Source organism: Peromyscus californicus, unplaced genomic scaffold, assembly GCF_007827085.1.
Source record: "Peromyscus californicus insignis strain IS unplaced genomic scaffold, ASM782708v3 Scaffold_13__1_contigs__length_99412109, whole genome shotgun sequence".
Lineage (NCBI taxonomy): Eukaryota > Metazoa > Chordata > Mammalia > Rodentia > Cricetidae > Peromyscus > Peromyscus californicus.
The window spans coordinates 64758776-64774088 of NW_026294424.1; the positions used below are offsets into that span (position 1 = coordinate 64758776).

At 38.6% G+C, this 15313-nt stretch overlaps 2 protein-coding genes across 6 annotated transcripts in view; one reads left to right on the plus strand and one right to left on the minus strand.

The window, feature by feature from the left end:
• The window catches only part of Gabra2 (gamma-aminobutyric acid type A receptor subunit alpha2), a 140981-nt gene extending 130007 nt beyond the window's left edge, over positions 1–10974 (minus strand). Inside the window, exons 1-3 of one of the 4 annotated variants that reach the window (XM_052735081.1) lie at positions 10839–10974; positions 9803–9890; positions 7277–7392 (exon numbers count right to left, since the gene is read on the minus strand). In XM_052735081.1, coding sequence (XP_052591041.1) covers positions 7277–7392; positions 9803–9873 — 187 coding nt within the window. In that variant the 5' untranslated portion in view covers positions 9874–9890; positions 10839–10974. Of the gene's footprint in view, positions 1–7276; positions 7393–9802; positions 9891–10163; positions 10258–10418; positions 10546–10838 lie in introns of those variants that run through there. The other 3 variants (XM_052735080.1, XM_052735079.1, XM_052735082.1) reach the window with 3 other exon arrangements.
• A 164-nt stretch (positions 10975–11138) lies between these two features.
• LOC128108497 (actin nucleation-promoting factor WAS-like) overlaps positions 11139–15313 on the plus strand; it is a 246634-nt gene continuing 242459 nt past the window's right edge. Inside the window, exon 1 of one of the 2 annotated variants that reach the window (XM_052735083.1) lies at positions 11139–11537. In XM_052735083.1, coding sequence (XP_052591043.1) covers positions 11184–11537 — 354 coding nt within the window. In that variant the 5' untranslated portion in view covers positions 11139–11183. The remainder of the gene's footprint in view (positions 11538–15313) is intronic. The other variant, XR_008217489.1, reaches the window with a different exon arrangement.

Below are 15313 nucleotides of genomic sequence, written 5' to 3' on the forward strand. Positions count from 1 at the left end.
GTAGATCAAACACATTACAATAAGAGAAGGCATATATTTTCTGTAAGGTAAGTGAAGAGTATCTAGAAATTTCAAATGGAATTGTACTTGTCTCAGCATCTGTAAGAATTGACGCTTCTAGGCAGGGTGGCGGTGGTGCACACCTTTAACCCCAGCACTTGGGAGGCAGAGCTAGTCGGATCTCTGTGAGTTCAAATCCAGCCTGGTCTACAGAACAAGACCCAGGACAGGCACCAAAACCACACAGAGAAACCCTGTCTCGAAAAAACAAAACAAAACAAACAAACAAACAATCAAAAAAGAACTTATTCTTCTAACATTTGAACTAATATCAGAAAATTCTCAATGACTAATTAGAATAATGGAAGCATATGTGTAACTACAGATTTTCTCAGTTATATGTTACAAGTAAAAGTAATTGATTTTTCTGGATTTCAGTAGCTTGGCCTTTCCAAGAAACACATGGTGATATTTAGAGTCATTTGAAGAACGGTAACTCACATGTCTATTCTGCCCCTCAGCCAAAGGAACTTCCTATCCATGAGACCAACACCATCTTTGAATCCAGGAATGTCTTTCATGTCACATATCTTCAATACACATTAAGTAATTGAATAGCAAAATAATTTCATTGGATTCATTCCATTGAACAGTAATGCATTGCAAACTGCTGAAACTATTCATTTGGCCATCTCCACTAATGACTCAGGTTTTCTACACTGTGATTCAGGTGGAGTAATGAAAAATAATGCTGAAACAAATGAATGCATCATTCATATGTTCCATTGGCAGGGGTGGAGGGAGAGCTGTAACTGCACTGAATCTAAGTGCTCGAAATAAGTAAATAATGTGTATTTGTTTGTGCCTCCAAGAGGCAAAATAATAATAAATAAAACATTGATAGTATTTATGTGTCTTGCCTTTCAATGATGTCACCCTCTGAAAGCACAATACTATCTAGTCTAATGCACACTCCTGCCAGCATGCACTTAGTAAGCCTTTCTTATAAAATAGTATATGTTGTACATGCATATAAGAACAAATTTAGGGAAAACTCTGCTGAACTATCATACACCACCGTTTTCTGAAGAAGCCTGCCTTGGCACCTTCTGTGCATGGAATAAAACACAACACATAGTGGTAGGGAGGGTGTTCAGAAATGCTAAGACACCCGCTAGCATACCACAAATTACTGGAAAGAATACAGAATGCTGTATATAACATCATCACATGTTTTGTTTAACCTAGCATAGACTGTGATGAAGCCACCAGTAGTCTAGTCCCATACCAGACTAAGAGACCTGGGAGGGTCCCTGCCAAAACTAAAATGATGTCCATGGTATGCATCTGCCTAGTGGTATTGCATCACAGGAAGCTAGAGGCTTTCTTTAACACCTCCTACAAACATATTTCAATAAAGAATAAAAGACAAATGACTTGATATTCAACATAAGCACTTTTATAGAAACCTATTTCCATACATGTGTGAAATATCTCCAATTTATGCTCTCTTTGTCACTCTTGAAATCTCAAAGGCAGTGTTTTCTGTGGCCTGTAGGTCAACTGAAATGGGGAGACTTGGTATTGAGCACAAAATAGGCTCTAAAATCTTCTTCTTCCCCAGACTTATCCTAAAGGTTGTCCTATTGCAGGTTCTCTAGGAGACCCCATGAGTCTTAGTCATAATGGAAGGCAGGCTAGATGCTCAGCTGCATTATTCTTTTGCAGGAGCATAGGACTCAACCTCAGCTGCATGGATGTGGAGGCTAACGTCAGACTTCACAGCTTTTAAGAGAAGCAGAGACCTCTGTCATCTATGGTTTACACTGCTTCCATCTGAAATGACAACTTTTTAACAGATCAGCTCAATCTCCTCCTTTCAGCACACACTGAAGACTATCCTTCTCCTGTCTTCCCCTTAACTCTTCCATTTCATACAATTAGATCTGAAATTGTTATCACCACGAGGCACAGTGGGTAAGACCCAATTTTTTCCATTCAAGTTCCTGATACCGCCCAGGTTAGGTTAGCTTTGTTGATCATCACCAACATTATATAGTGTGCTTTGTGTGACTACAACCTTGCTTTATAAACAAAGCTATTTTAATTCATTGATGACTCCACATTGCTGCATTTCATGATAATCCCAATGCACAACACAAAGGGAATTTTTCTTTATCATATTGATTTTGTTTCCAGAGATTCCTCAAATATACAAAAGAATATGGACAAATAAGACTGAATGAGTAAGAAAAACACAATTATATATTTTCCTTAACACTATACAATATCTTTGGGATAAACATGGTTGTGCATCCCTTTAATGTCTGTACAGGAGACAAAAAAAAAGCAGCTAGATCTCTAAATTCAAGGCCAGATTGTCCTACAAAGCAAGTTCCAGGCCAGCCAAGTTTGGACATAAGACCCTCCCCCAAAACCAGAACAAAACAAAACAAAAATTACATTTTATCTGCTCAAAAGTTAACAAATTTTACAAGTCACAGTCTTATAAAGCAAGTGTAATACTGAATATTGTCTACACTGCATGTGTAGTCCAACCAGTAACTATGATAATATCTACAAATATTTCATCCTCTGTCTACTCAACACTGTACAAAATACACAGATGTACACAATAGAATAAACCCCTGATAGACAAATGTGTCATTTATTTTACCTCCATTTTAAAAATAAAAATCTCTGAGTAAAGGTTGAGTAATATACCAAACATAATCTAATTAGCATCTTAGGGCAACACAGTTCAGGACCCAAAGAAAAAACTTATCTCAGTTATTATTGATATATATCCATTCTGAGAGACATCGATATTTTTCTGTATGTTTTTGCCACCTGAATAGTCCTTGATTTATTTTTTATAAATTCTGAAGTAATCAATTCATAGAAACATGTGATCATGCATCTCTCTGCATTCTATGGATAAGACTAACTTAGAAATTGTCCTTCAGACCTCACATCAATGACCTGGCCTCATGTCTTTCAGGACTATAGGCATTAAACTTCTTATGATTTCAGATCATAAAAGAAGAACACTAGGAAAATATTTTCTAGATGAGCTCTTCAAAACAACTTTTCAAAACTGTAGTTAAGCATGGTACTCAATCTAGATTTCGCAGACCACATCCATAATTTAAATATCAAGGCTTGTCATTTCTAATAGTTATCACTGCTGAGCTCTGTGAATGTTAACTGTCATAAATATATGAGGCTTGTACACACATTCATTCTGCCAATGACCCCATAAAATTGGTCTAAACACAAATGTCAGTCTTTTAGTGAGTTAACAATTTGAAAGATTTCTCAGCCAGATGAAAATCCCCACAGATGTCCTGATGTGTTCACATCAGGATAGGATATCAGTGTAACTGAAGAAGTATATGCAAGCAGAGAGCTGTATGAGGTGAGTTCAAAGAATGAATGGAAGGCAGATCACTCAGGGATACACAGATGTCCAATGCAGGATGAACAGGGTGTGATTTCGGGGTTCTGAGCAGGCAAATGGTATGATATCACTTAAATTTTAAAAAGGACCTACCTTAATTATTAAATCCTTAAAAATGCATAATTCAATATATTGCATAACCTGTGCCATGTATCTTAATCTCAATATACCATCTTTCTCTCAGAATTAAATATCACTGTTCTCACTTTCCCAAAAGAAATACCAAGTCTCAGAGTGTCTAATGAACTTCTCTGCATGAGGTCTAGTAGCAAAGCCAGATGAATAATTTCTCTCACTTATTGTTAAAAATCTGACTTCTCTTTTCTAAGTATTTATGTAGATTTAAGTTAAAAATGGATTAAAATAACACTTATGATTAGTTGTCTGATTAGCTATCAATGAAGATGTTCATTTCAGTAGATTATTATTGAATTATTATTGAATTATTTCCCTGATTAATTTCTGGAATATGACACAGATTATTTACCTGAACTTTCTATTTTAAGTGACATAAGTACATTCAGGTTAAGACTTTTAGATATAGAGCTAGTTAGGCAGTAAAGAGTGCACAGCGCTCTCAAAGAGGACCTGAGTTTATTTCCCAGCATACCCAAACCTTCCTGTGATGCCAACTCCAGGAGAATCTGACATTCCTAAATTCCAAGGACACCTGCATCCATGTGCACATGCACCCACACAGACATAGACTTAATTACAAATAAAAAGAACAAATGCTGTGTTGCAGAAATGGTGAGAATCATTTAAATTTTCTAGAGTCCATTTAGAAAAATTTCACAGGCTTTCATTTATTTTCAATCATTTTCAAGTTGTGTATTTGCACATAACTTTGCAATGTGCACTGAATATGCCATCATATTCAACATTTATTAAAGGAATTGTAATATTAACTTTGTTTCAGGAATAATAACTGTGCATCTACAGAGGAAGAATGTTTCAAGTTCACACAAGTGCTGCGGACAAGAGCTGGTGTGGTAAGTCTTCTAAATAAAAGACTCATTTCTCTCACCGAGTCACACTGCTCACCTCAGCATTCATCCCTGAAAGGGCAGCCAGGCACAAGAAGTCCCATTTTCCAGATGGCAGAAAGTTAATCAAGAAATCAACATTTATTTAATGGCCACAATAGGCAAATCAATATCCAGTTGCAGAAGTCACAGAGGATTTATGATTCAATGTCCATTCGATCTCATTAAGATAATAAGAGGAACATAAAGATAAAATAAATAATACAAGGTAACACGTAATAAGTTCTAAGTGAGATATAGAAATAGCAACCCTTAAAGAAGTTCAACAGAGAGAGAATCGAATCTTGGTATTTCAGTTCAGTTAAGAAGGTCTATACTAAAGACCACTGGCATTATAATGGTTTTCACAGAAATGTTATATTTTTCAATTAGTAGAAAAGTGGAATAGAAGCCTTTCTAGTAACAGGAGATAATATAGTCAAAGGTCAAAGGAGCAGATGGAAGGCATTCTCAAAAGAAACTAGTAAAGTTTGAAGTGCAAAATAGATGGGGTTTGACCTAATATGAAAAATGCACCCTGAGAAGCATGGATACTAGGAGAAGAAGAAAGAAAATGAATTTGCTGAAATATTAGTATGGGGCACACATTTGTGTACCTAGTGTTGTTATGCAACATTCCTAATGAGCTTATGAAGTAGAAAAGTAGACACAGTGCATCCACTTTTAATCAAAGGAATCAAAGTTTCTCTGCTCTGTCACCGTTGTGAGAGAATGGTGGAGTAGAATACTACTCTAGAGAGTTTGATGCACAGCCTATGCTCTTCCAGTACCCTCAATGTCATTTATCAAATTGGGAACCATCAAAGCTATGTGGTCAAGAGAACCGAGTGGCACACATAAATTATCAGTGTCAGAGTAGTAAGAGTAATCAGATCATGAAATAATAGCAGATGATCATTATCTGTAACCTAAGAAAGAACACAATATATTACATTAAACCAAGTAACAAGATAATGGGGATCCACATATGAATGTAAGCAAATTGAATTTTTAATATGAGATAGTATAAAAAAAAATAGAGACCGTGGAAATAGCCAAAGTCAAAAATGGATAGCCTCTCCTAAAAGCAAAAATGCTTTTTAAACTGAAAAGAAATGAAGTTTAAGATCTAGCTTTAATACTTTCCAATTTATTTTGTATCAAGCAATTTATTTAAAAATAAAAATTCCTATGTCTGAGACAAAAGAGCTGCCCTAGTACAATACACATCCTAAACCACTATTATGAATTTTGGTGGCTTTGCGCAAGGCTTGTTTCTCTGGTATGAGTATGGTAAGAGTTTGCTGGCATTTTTTTCTAACTTGAGTAGCAAGTTCTTATGTTCCTGCTAGTTAGAAATAGCCAATATTAAGGAGATACAGTTTTCCTTTTTATGTTTTCTGTTATAAAACTAATTGGTTTTTTTAAACTTTCCTTCCGATAAAATGATCTCTTGGAGATGCAACTTATTACTGTGTCATATTTGAAACATTGTTCTTCCCTGGATCCTCTTTTAAACTTAAGATACTACTCAAGGATTCAAGTGAATATTAACATTAACTAAATGGCATACTGTTTAACAAGTTGGGTCTATTTGACTGTTTCCCTACCACTCTGAAGACATCCGGACAATTTCTATGGATACATTTAAAATAAACAACTGTCTATCGAAATAATTTCTAATATAAAAGTTCACACATTAAGGCAGTGCCAGATTTTGACAAACTCACATGTAGCTCAGGCTGGACTGGAACTTGCTATATAGCTAAGGAAGACCTTGAATCCTTGATCTGCTTACCTCTATTTCCCAAATGCTGAGATCACAGATGTGTGCCACCAGGCCCAACTGAATACAAACCCCAATCAGCAGAATGACAAAGTTGTTAATGCTGGAATAACCAAGTAACTGTGCTGATCTTTACCTGGCATAGAAGGAACAGCTAATTTGTCTCATTTTTGAATCAACTAAGCATTTCATTAAGTATGTGTCTATGGACATATTTATCACATGTAGTTTCATAACTAAAGTTTCTGTAACATACCTATATCTGTACAAATAGATAAATATTTAACAATCTTAAAATTAAAATTAAAAAATCAGAACATTAGTGACAATGTCTTGGCTTGGGATATTTTAGAAGTCCTACATCTACACAACTTTTATCTAACTTGAGCATCACTTAACAAAGCTAAAGGGTAATCAAAACAGCACACTAGCAACCCTAATTTCCTTTACTTTCCTGGATTAAAAAAAAAACTGTTTTTACTTGAAAATTGTTGTTGAAGTTTGAAAGTAAACCGTGTGACAACTTTGTAAAACAGGTTTATAGCCACTATATATTGAAGATGTCTGTGTCAAATTATTATTGTGCATCTATACTGATCTGAAAACAGACATCTGTAAAAAGTGGTAATTAAGTAACACAGGTACAGCAGATAAATAATCGTAAACTTAGACATATTTAATGATTGAAAAACAGGGCTTTTCCAATAAATTAATTAGAAAACTCTTCACACACACACACACACACACACACACACACACACACACACACACACAAACTTGTCTCCATATAAATGTGAGCATTCTGCACAATATATATTACATATGTTAGGTGTGTGCAAAAATAAAGCAATAAGGTTTATTTTATGCATCTTACTTTCTGTTATCTAGGACAGCAAATGCCTAATAATGTCTTCATGCATGAAATATATTAAGGCGAGAATATTGCCTTTAACTTGTAAAGCCATTGTTTCGTGACAGTTTAAAATAAAGGAGAACTATTTTTACCTCCCAGTCCTGGTCTAAGTCGATTATCGTAACCATCCAGAAGTCTGTCTAGAATTCTTGTAAAGATGGTAATGTTATTTTTAGCCTCATCTTCTTGGATGTTAGCCAGCACCAACCTAAACAGATAATTTCACAAATTGGTATATATTATATATGTGCATACGGTGTTTGGCTAAGTGCCAAAATGCTCTTCTTACTTGATCTGAATTTGAGGCTGCTTTGGCCATTAGTGATACACACTTCTTTCCTTTTTCACTCTATAAATAGTACTAAACTTATGGGAACAGTAAATATACTATTTAAAAATGGATAATAAATATCAGGATATCAGAAGCATAATTATAGCACTGAGAATTCTGACACTTAGCATTCTGTATGAAAAAAATCTATTGCATAGAACATACCATGTCTATAGATTCTCATGTGCAAACATTATCAGCAAGATTGTTTAGCAGTTAGATGGAGTGTAATGACTAGAGAGACTTCTGAAGTGTTTCTTCAGTGTTGTGAACATTAATTGGAAAATAAACTCTCATCTGGGTAGTACAAATTTCTCTATCGTTCTCATATGTAGCATTATTTCTCTATGCCTTTCACATTTTTAGACCAAGATAATTTCCTGACTTGGGGTATACCTCCACCCAATGGCCAAGTATAATATAGACATCAGGGAAACTCCATTGGCAGGCTGCCAGGCTTCCTTGTGGCCAGGAGATGGAGGTGGGCTCTGAAGGCAGCAGCAACACACACAGCCTCAGAGTCTGGGAAGGCTAGGTCGTTGGAGTGGTCTCAGAAGAGAGATACGGGGCTACATCAAGATAAAAGTGTCCAGTTACCCCTTCTTTGGTGATAAATTTCTGGAAAGGAGTGGTCTTAAAATATCCCCAGCAAAGCTTTAAAAGCAGTGATTTTCTCCATTATTTCTCCGTCATAAAGCCAGAGACCTGATTTTGTGACAGCAATTTGGTACCAAAGAAACTGAATGTATAAAACAGAGTGTCCCTTTTCATTGCCATTTTTTCTCAGAATGATTCAGAGATTTAAATTACTGTCCCCAAAAAAGAATCATTTATATAATAGAATAAAATTTTGCCATGAACATTATTGGTCAAATATAGAACAGAAAATGAATAGAGTGATATTTAGTTAAGCAGTCGGTGGTAGTTCTCAATGGTTATTAATTGATAATAAATCATCTATGCCATTAAAGTCAAAGATTGGATGTACTTACATTCTAGTCAATGTTTATCATATAAAACATCACTGACAGAGACCATTTACATCAAAATTAATGCAGAAACAGTAGCTAACAATACTCATAAAACATCAATATTGGCAAAAAATGTCAAGCTAACATTTTGAAAACCAGAGTGAATATTAAAGTGTGAACAAGAAGATGAACAACCTCAAATTATATAAATAAATCAGTTCATACACTCTACTCTCAAAAGTTTCTCTTTGCCTACTTTAAGCTAATTTTAAAACCCCTCACTAAGATAGTCACAGGCGTCTGAGATTTCACTCAGAGGTGTTGTTAAATCATATTTCATATTCTCTTTCTAAAGTCAATATTCAGTTAGAGTGGGTATTTCCCAATTAAATTATTTCCAAACAGATTTCTTTTCAGTTTCAAAATATCTTTTCACACTTTGAAGATTATTTGGTCAAAACTCTTAAAGGGAATAATAAAATGCTACAATATTTATTAAAAAGTAATGGCTACAGAAAAATCCTTAAAAATTTTTAATTCTTCTAGAGTTTAAAAACACTTCCTAAATGCATTAAATGAAATATACCCACTGCTTGCTTTTTTAAAAAATCAGAAAACACTGAAATTAATATGAAATTGCTTAAAGCAAATTTACTTCTGTGCAGACAATAAGCAAAAAAAATCACACATTTAAAATAAGTATTCTTTTTTATCAGTAGCCATCTGAAAAGAAAAACACCTTTAAATTAATAAGATGAAAAGTTGGTTCCTACCTCAAGCTTTTGTTTTATTGTTTGTGATTGTCAAGTTGTATACTACCTCCACCTAGAGGTTTCAGACTCACATATCATTTGGGGTTTCTGTGTTGTTTATAGAAGCCCCAAATGATTGAAAACAAAAATGCAAAGAAAGACACAGAAAGAAAAGGAAAAAACCTAAGTTGCCACTTAAATCATTTAGCTGATATTTTTCTGTCAGCTCCAAGGGTAATTTGACTTCCTCATCAGATTTTGACATTATAGGTATCTTAACTGCAGGCATCCTTTGGACTAATAAACTCCTGATAGGGTAGTCTCTTCTTCAGTTAAATGTTTCATATAGAAAATGTGCTCATTCATTTTTTTTGTGGCTTTAAGAAAAAAGATCAGCAAACTTTTTCGAGTTTCAGACACTTAATGGGTCAATTTCATATACAATACATTTCCTTTAAAAACAATTCTTCAAAACCTCTCTACTCTGAAAGATCACAAAGACACTTAGGGAATTTAGAAATCACGGCTATACCTGAAACGAGGAAATCAAACACAGCATCTCACCTGGCTGGGTGCCACACCAGGAAAACAAGCAGTAGAGACCGTACATTGCAGGTGTTCAATTTTGTCTCCATCTTCCTTGTTTGCGAAGCTATTAAAAGAAAAACAAAATAAAATTAAAACTGTTCTCAGTCCTATCATCCAAGTAAGCCCAAAAGAATGTCATTTCAGTTGTGGGGAGGGTTGTTACTCCAGTTCACTAGGTGTATAGGTGTAGGGCTAGATGACTGGAGGAGGAGGAATGACGCTACTCATCATTTCCCCCCTGCCACTTAACTTCCCCCAGCCCCATCCTCTGCAAACACTTCGCTATGCACACATGAAATGACAACACCCGGGACTCTAAACTGACACATGCGCTTACGAAGGAATAGATTGGAGGAGTGAGTGGAAAAGAGGTGGAGAGATGGATACTCCATGCCTAGCCTTCTCAGCGAAGACCACCTCCGCAAGCACAGCAGGAAAAGCTAGCAGCTAGCAGCCTACTTTTCAATGTCTGTCTTTTCCTTACAGTGAATTGCAGTCCTCAGGTCTTCACTTTCCCCAACAACCCCCCTCCCACGCCGCCCCCCCAAAAAATAAAAAAAATAGAAAATGAAATCCAAATCCTTCTCCCTACCCATCCACATTTGCCCACATACACCTTCAGGAGGTAGCAGGGTGGGGAATTAAGTGCTGCGAACTCTGCGTTGGACAGCTGCTCTAGAGCCAAGATTACCAAAAGAGCGTGAGGCTTTAGGATCAAACACCAGGCAGGCAGGCAGCGCAGCCACTGTGTGCAAAGTTGGAGACTGTAAAAGAGCCGGGCCAGCGTGCTGCCGCCGGACTGGCTCTTGGATTTTTATTGTAGTTGCAAATACGCTCCTGGGGAGGGACATTGGCATTAGATTTTGGAAGCTGGAGGGCAGAGGAGCCTCTGTTTCGAGGGAGCATGAAGAGTGGAGTGGGCTGGGGAGATGGAGGGGGGGGGGGGTAATGCTGGCGAGGCAGAGGGAAATGGGCAAAGGTCGCCCGCTGCCACCAACGTCTGCGACCCTACCTGAACAGCAAGCAGAAGTAGATGTTTTCCTCCAGTAGCTCTGATTCTGGGGAAATGGAAAACTTGAGAAAGAGAGAAGAGAAAAAAAAACAGAGAAGAGAGAGGAGAGAAGAGGAGAGAGAGAGAGAGAGAGAGAGAGAGAGAGAGAGAGAGAGAGAGAGAGAGAGAGAGAGAGAGAGAGAGAGAGAGAGAGAGAGAGAGAGAGATAGAGAGAGAGAGAGAGAGAGAGACTGCAGCAGCCTAAGGAACAGGCAGCAAAGGGATGGGCTGGTGGAAGCTGGAGCAGAGCGCGAGGAGCCGCGGCCGCGCGAGGAGTAGGCGGCGAAGGCGTCCGTAGTGGCGGTGATGGGCGGAGGAGGAGGAAGAGGAGGAGGGAGTAGCGATGGCAGGAGCCGGGGGGTGGGGGCGCGGAGGCGCGATGCGCGATGCGCGCTGGCAGCGGCGGGCACGAGCCCCGCGCCTGGAGAAGGAGGAGCCAGCCTGAGGAGGAGGGCTAATGAGGTTCCTGGGAATAGGGGACCCCCCCAACCCCCACCCCAATCCCGGTCAAGCCGGGGAGACGCGGGGCACCCCAGTGAACCCCGGAGCTCCGCTGCCCGGCGCCCACACCGTTCTGGAGGAGCAGAGCCCACGCCCCGCCCGGAGCTGCTCTCCGGAGGCCCCGAGCTTCCTGGTGTGAGGGTTAGGGGGGCGCTGCTGGTGAGTGTGGGTGAGGAACCCTGAATGGTATGTGTCTGTGAGGCCCTAGATCCCGCGGATTGTTCCCTGCCGCTGGTCCCCCAACATCATCCCTGGTGGAGCGATGTGGCTGCCTGGAAGAGGTAACGATGTATGGCTCCCACTGGAGGGCGAAGGGGCTAATCACGCCTTTACTTAGTCATCAGCGCATCCACGCAGGACCAAGTTAAACGCACGTTATGTGGAATTACACAGCAGGAAGTTTCTTTGATTCCTTTAGCCTTCTGGTTATACCTCTCATTCCTCCGCTCTCCTGCAATCAGGACCAATTTCCCCCTCAAGCTAGGAGGGCTGGAGAGTTGCCCAGAGCCGGTCAGTGAAGGCCCTGGACCGACCCTTCACTTCAGGAAACCTCCTGCCTGCTTTCAGCAATGGCTTTTTCCCTAATCTCTTTGCCAGGTATTCTCTTTACCTGGTAATCAAGACTCAATCTAAGAGCTATAAAAAGTTTACATTAGCCGGGCGGTGGTGGCGCACGCCTTTAATCCCAGCACTTGGGAGGCAGAGCCAGGCGGATCTCTGTGAGTTCGAGGCCAGCCTGGGCTACCAAGTGAGTCCCAGGAAAGGCGCAAAGCTACACAAAGAAACCCTGTCTCGAAAAACCAAAAAAAAAAAAAAAAAAAAAAAAAAAGTTTACATTAGGCTGGAGCAAAGGGACCCGCAGCCGCCTCCTCAGCTCCTTCTGCAGACAGTAGCGAGATGGAGAAGTTTGAGGTTTTCCCCCCTTTAGGGCTTTTTCGTGGCAGAGACTTGTAATTCCAATGCCATCATACACTTTGAGCATTCTGTGTTTGATCTGTCTGATTTTTCTTCCGTTTTATCTGGGGCAATAAAATCCAACCGTGTAGCTTGAACAAAAAAAAAAAAAAAAAAGAAAAGAAAGAAAAGGGAAACAAATGAAGAAGAAACGAGTTCTGTTATATTTTTTTCTCTCTTTCTGTACTGCACACGAGACAGAATGTTACCTACATTCTACTCAGGCAAACCAGAGCTGGTATTTATCTTTTCCCAAAAGTTGTTACAAACGTGAAACACTATAAAAGGAGAAAGAGGAGAGTTTAGTATGTCTGTTTACATTCAGAGTCAATATGTGACAAATACTTCAAATTTTGGTAGTTGGGTCCCCCCAAAAATCAGATTTTTTTTCCCTAGGTGCTGCAGTTTTCCTAACAGGCAGTGCTAATCTACAATACGTATTAGCTTTGCTTTGAAGATGATGGGGGGAGAGGAAAACCTTTACAATGGAAATATTTCAGGCTGTTCATTTTAACATAGAAGCCACCACTTTGCCAATGAGCACTTAATGTTATAACCTAAGCAAACATCTGCTCTTAGTTAGCTGGCTCCATGAGGGAAGGAGCACCGTGCAGCCTCCTCCCCCTCCATCATTAATATTCCTTTCCTGACTTGCCCATTGTGGAGTCTAATTGAAATTCACAAAGATAAAAAGCATGCCATTTAAAACCTTGCAAGCAGGGAACCCAGAGTCTTCTACTTGGTGAGAACACTCCACTTCCTGCTGCATCTTCCTGTTCTGCTCCTGTGGTGTGTCAGTTGCTGTTAGGAACTCTCTCATTATGCCATGTAGATCACTTCTCAACTGTCTATATTTTGACCGATGCAACTCTATTTGCCATTGCCCCTACAAAATTTCTCTTCCACGAACCTCATAATCTCTCCAAGTATGTTCACATTCTATTCTGATGCTTCCTTACCACTGTTTTTTCTCTTCATTCTGATATTGAAGAAAATAGATTCTGATTCTAATTGCTTGCTTCCGTTTTAAAACTTTTATGAATTGAAGTGATTTGTCTAAAAAAAATCAGCTTTGTCTGTTAACACCGTGATTAAACTTAAAATCTCACTGACGTACGATCTGTCTGCATTTGAGAAACTTCATGAAGTTCAAGCAAACTGTCTGGAATGATTATTTTCCCCACCACTTAGTTTCTTTGAAAGTGTATGTTGAAACAGTTCAAAGATTTGGATACACATTTACTGGACCTAGAGTAAAGCTAGATGTTTAAATATCATAAAATTCTGATTTTTTTAGTCATCGCCCCCAGAAAATGTTTTATGATTTCTATTGATGTTGGATATCTGTGATTTAAACTTCAAGGCACATTAAAGGAAATGGGAATCAGAAAAGCTGATAGCTGAGAACAGTCATCTGCCTCAAAGCCACATCCAGACAGATATCTGGCCGTAGTACTGGGATTTTCTAATCTCTCCAAAGGTCTGAATGCTGTCTGGTTTTCCTCTGGGTTCTCTATGGTAGAGTGTGGGTTAACTGCCTGAACTTGAAGAGACTGGCCTGGGGTTGGTGACTAAGCTTTTTCTACCTATTTCTCTTGGAGCATGTCCTGGAGAAGCTGACCCTGAAAAACTGACAGCTAATGGGTTATCAGTAAATCCATTCCCATCCACGCTTGGCCAGTGCAGAACCTCTTGTGTTGAACCCATTTGATTTACTCATCCAAATTGGATTAGAATGAGAGGAACATTACATCTCCAGCACCATAGGCCACATGAAATCCAAGAGTAAAAGAAAGCAGAAAAATTTGGAGACCTTTTATTTCTGCTGGATTTTTCTTTATATCTCTTAATACTGTATAATTTTTAAATTTGGTACAAAAACTGTTGCTTTCATTTCTACAGACCAGCTGGGCACTGCTACTCCAAGACCTCCACATGCCTAGAGGTCATCACAGCACTTGAAGCTTTCTTACAGAAAGTAAATAGTATACATATATATATATATATATATATATATATATATATGCATATATATACATACATTAAGAGTGTATTGTAGGAGCTTCTGTTTACAGTATAGGGCAGCTAGTATGGAGACAATTGGTCAATGTGCAGAGCATAAGAAACTGTGGAGTGATCAGCATTAAATAGGCCAGTCACACCACACCACTCGTCTCATGTCTCAGGGACCATCACAGAAGAGAGAGTGGGAAGACTGTAAGAGCCAGACACAGTGGGAGTCCGCAACAAGGCAGTGTTTGCTGGACAAGACAAAGCCATTGCACACATGAACTCAAAATAGCTATGACTGCATGTTCAAGACCTACACAAGATCAAACCAGACAAAATGCCAGCATATGTTCGTGAAGTTCCAGCCCATGCTGAAAAACTACTGACAATTGATAGTTGCCTGGGAGGGAGAGTAAGTTTTCTTCAGGGATGAGGCAAGAGACCACCCATGCTCCAAAAGATGGTCCTACACACAAGTACGTACAGACCAGCATTAAGGTGGATTCAGTGGGTTGGGAAAATAAAAGCACATATGAAGTTGGGAGGGGAAATTGTTAGGAGAGACTGTGGAGGAATTGGAGGGTAGGGAAAGGGGAGTGGATTTGATCAAAATACATTACATGCACGTATAAAATTCCCAAACAATTTTTCCAAATTTGTAAAAAGAAAATATATGAATGTTCAAACAATGTGTGTGATAAAAAGCTATATTAAATAACTGAATAAACAAAATTAATGAGAACATTTTAATAACATTTTTACAAATTTTATTTAGTTTTCCATTTGATTTTCTATACTTTAAAATGATAAATAAGAATGAGTTTATTAAACCAGCATCTCATCATATGTGAAATGTTGAGTGTATTAGTGTAAAATAAACTTTTATTCAAATGAAGATATATGGACAGGTGTAATGGCTCAGCAATGGCAGCAGCCTGCTTCTCAGCCTGAGGACTTGGGTTTGATTCTAC